The 3662-nt window shown below is 60.6% G+C and overlaps 1 protein-coding gene across 6 annotated transcripts in view; it reads right to left on the minus strand.

Annotated features, from left to right (window-relative positions):
• Positions 1–1306: 1306 nt before the first annotated feature.
• The window catches only part of TNNT2 (troponin T2, cardiac type), a 9782-nt gene continuing 7426 nt past the window's right edge, over positions 1307–3662 (minus strand). For 5 of the 6 annotated variants that reach the window (XM_017735550.1, XM_017735552.1, XM_008634658.2 and 2 more), the window contains 4 exons: positions 3157–3247; positions 2724–2764; positions 2080–2085; positions 1307–1519 (listed from right to left, as the gene is read on the minus strand). In XM_017735550.1, the coding sequence (XP_017591039.1) occupies positions 1471–1519; positions 2080–2085; positions 2724–2764; positions 3157–3247 (187 nt within the window). In that variant the 3' untranslated portion in view covers positions 1307–1470. The remainder of the gene's footprint in view (positions 1520–2079; positions 2086–2723; positions 2765–3156; positions 3248–3662) is intronic. The other variant, XM_017735551.1, reaches the window with a different exon arrangement.

Here is a 3662-nt window from a genome sequence, read left to right on the forward strand (position 1 = left end):
GTCCCGGGGTCCCCCCGCCCTGGCCGCTCCCAGCCCCAGGGACGGGCAGAGCGGCTGCGGGGTGGCTCTGCGGCACCGGGCACCGGCACGGCCCTGCCTCCGCCTGCCGGAAAAGCTGGGACAGTGGACCCTCAGAACCTGCAAAAGGGGTTATTTTTTTCCAAGGCAGACACAGCTGAGTGCCCCGAGCGCTCCTGTCTCCTGTTGCCATGCATCAATCAGGCAGGGTGGGAATGTCACTTGCTGGACCATCGCTCAGCCACCCTCTGGATATTTCATGTCCCAGCTCTGCCACCCTACCCAGCTCTACCCTTTGCCCTCCACACCTCGGTTTTGAGGAGGTAGGTGGTGGGGAGCTGGTTGTCCTCCACTTGTGCCTCACTGATTCTGAGCTTCCCAGAGCCTTATTCCCCAAAACCTGGTGGTGTGTGTTGAAGTAGGGAAAACAAATCCTCATCCAACAGGAGCACAAGGCAGAAACCTGCAGGACACCCCCACATCACCAGGCAGGGAGGGAAGGACAGGCAGCCCCAGCAAGGGGGGACACAAAACATCTCGCCAAGGAACAAGTTCCACCACCCTGTGCATCCTCCTTTCCCCAGTGCTCTGGGAAAGGCTTCACAGATGCTGTTTATCCAGGGCAGTATAACAGCCCTCCAGGACCTCTGGTGCCTTGGGCTGGCTGCCAGTCCAGATCCAGGTCCAGATCCACCAGGAACACTGGGGGGTCTGCAGCTGATTGTCCCCAGGGACAGCACACATGTGACGTGCTGCAGATCCCCAGCCCGATGGAAGAGATCTGCCCCTAAAGCACAGAGAAGTGGCCTCTCCACGTGGCTTTATCTCCAGGCTTCATTGCATGCCTTCAGTAACATGCAGAGGAGGCAAACACGGCTGCTCAGAATGGAAATAGGAATGGAAATGGCCTGGAAGGTGAGTTAGTGACTACTCCGTGGGCCAAGAGGCCTGGAAGCAGTGCCCCTGTCCATGGTGTCCCCCAGGGCCAGCTCTGACCAGAGAGGAGCAAGGGGAGCTCTGGTACAGCAAAATCAGAACTGAAGTGGCCATGATGAGGATTGCCCCAAAGTGCAGCAGGAAAAGCAACTCAGACCACTGAGGTCTATCACCAAACCAGCCAAGGACTGCAGCTGCGATGATGCTGGGAGGCACAGGGACAGTTACTCAGGGGGTCCTGCGTGGTTGCTGTGACCTCTCAGAGCCCGGGGAGCAGGTGGGCAACTCGGTGAGCTGTGCTGAGCCTGTGCTGTGCCCTCTGGGATCAGAGCCTCAGCATGGACACCACACCTGCACCCCCTCACCACCTCTTTATTTACAGACACAACACCACTGGGGGGTGGAGATGGGAAGCTCAGGAAGCCTGAGCTGCCCCCCAGAGCCTCCGTTCCCGCAGCCAGGGCTCTGTGCAGCCGCTGCAGCTCCTGGGGCGCGGCCTCCTCTCCCCCTGAGCTTCTACTTCCATCGGCTGCCCACCATGGTCTTCCCACGGGCGCCCTTGGACCTGCAAGGGAAGAGGAAAAGCACGTGCCAAAAGGCATCAGTGACCACACGGAGGATGAGGTGGGTGCTGTCAGTGGTCCTGCAGCCTTTTCCTGTTGGATGTGCACTGCCCTGGGGGCCGAGGGTCTTCACTGGCCCCAGGTAAAACCTTGGGACCTGAGTCAAAGTGTCTTGGGACTCTCTGGAAACAAACTCATGCAGTTGCCAGGCGATTCTAAGGACCCACCATTTCCTTCCCATGTCTATCCCCCCCAAAAATCGTTCAGAGAAGAATTGACAAGTTGCATCTGTGGCTGCAGAGGGATAAAAGCAGCTGCAGGATCCTTTGGGACCCACCACATCACTCCCTTGAACCAGCCCAGGGGGAGCAGGCACTGCTTGGGCACAGGGCAGCACAGAGGAGAAGGAGGAGAAGGTTTGGGTGGGCAGTGAAGGGCATTTCTGGGTGCCAGTCCTTGGGATTGCCTCGTCCCTGAGCCCTGCTGCTGCCCTGGGGTCCCAGTGTCCCTGCAGCACACATGCAGGGGGACACACACAGGCCTCAGAAATGCCTGTACTCACCCTTTGCTGCAGGATCAGGCCGTGGTGGGGCAGGAGAGAAGAGAAACTTGGTGTGAGCGGGTGGGAGATGTTGCCCCTGACACATGGGGTGGGCTGAGCACCTCCCACATGAGGGGGGGTGGGATGGGGATGTGAGAGCACCAGGGTGCTCCTGGGAGGAGGGGTTAAACACCCTCCTCCACCCTCTTATGAAGGGTTCCCCAGCCACATGCAGGGAACATGGGCACGGGGACAGGCTCCCCTGGCCTTGTGGGCCTGCACAAATCCCACAGCCCATGGGATTTCCCCTGCTAGACAAGCTGGGATCTCCAGCACCTTCCTGAGATGCTGGGCAAAGCCCCTGCAGGGATGGGGTGGCTGGAGACTGGAAGGACCCCACAGGACACAGAGCAGAGGTGGGGTCTCCCCAGGGTCCATCCCCAGCTGGGGTCTCTGGGGAGGGGGAGGCCATGGAGGAGCAGAAGGGCAGGGGCTGAGGTTCCTGGGACAGACCTGCAGGTCCAGGAACGCCAGGCACCAGCAAGACCAGAGGCAGGAGGGGGAAGGAGAGGAGGTGGCTTAGCAAGGGAGATCCATAGGGAGGGAACTGGGGAGCAGGAGCTGGAAGGACAGAAGATGTCGAGGAGGGATGTGCAGCCACTTACACTTTCTGGTGGTCACTGATGCGGTTTCGAAGGACGTTGATCTGCAAGAAAAAATGGTGGGTGGTGAAGTCTGGCAAGGTGCCCCAGGCTGGGGACAAGGGCTGGGTGAAGATGCATCACTGCTCTCTTTTCCCCAGCAGTTTTTCTGTGGGGTTTAGAATCCCAGAATCTCAAGATGGTTGGGGTTGGAAGGGACCTTCAAGCCCATCTCATTCCACCCCCCGCCATGGGCAGGGACACCTTCCACTGTCCAGGTTGCTCAGGGCCCCATCCCCGCCTGGCCTGTGATGTGTGCTCCCTGTGGTGGTGCCAGGTACACGTACCCACGAGCTGGGAGATCGCTTGGACACCCCAGCTCATCTCCTGGCTGGGGAGCTGAAGGAGCAGCCAGGAACACAGAGGGTGGACAAATCACAGAGGCCCCGGGGCTCACCTCATATTTCTGCCGCTTGAACTTCTCCTGCAGGTCAAATTTCTCAGCCTCCAGGTCATGGACGTTCTGCCACAGCTCCCTGGCCTTGTCCCTGCAGGAAGAGCCAGCTGGGGACGGGGCAGGGAAGGGCCGTGGCTCCCAGGGAGCTCAGTGCAGGGATGGGGCACTGATGCCAACCCCTCACCTGCCCCCTGCGATGGGGCTCTGGAGGCTCCCAAGCAGGGATGTGTTACCCAGGCAGTGAATCCGGGGACCAGAGCCACGGGGGAGGTCAGTACAGATGGGGACACACGTCCTACCCGTGTGACCCTCGAGACACACCTGTCCCATGTGTGAGCGTGGCTCCCTCAGGACACACCTGTCCCACCCGTGTGACCCTGGCTCCCTCTCATGGCTGGTGCCATCAGCCGCAGCCCGGCCGCGGTGGCCCTGCACAGCCTCGGCGCCCGCGTCCCCCGTGGGGTGTCACAGCCCATCTCCCGCTGTGCCCTCCCCCCCCGCTGGGA

This window comes from Corvus brachyrhynchos, unplaced genomic scaffold (assembly GCF_000691975.1).
Source record: "Corvus brachyrhynchos isolate BGI_N302 unplaced genomic scaffold, ASM69197v1 scaffold555, whole genome shotgun sequence".
Lineage (NCBI taxonomy): Eukaryota > Metazoa > Chordata > Aves > Passeriformes > Corvidae > Corvus > Corvus brachyrhynchos.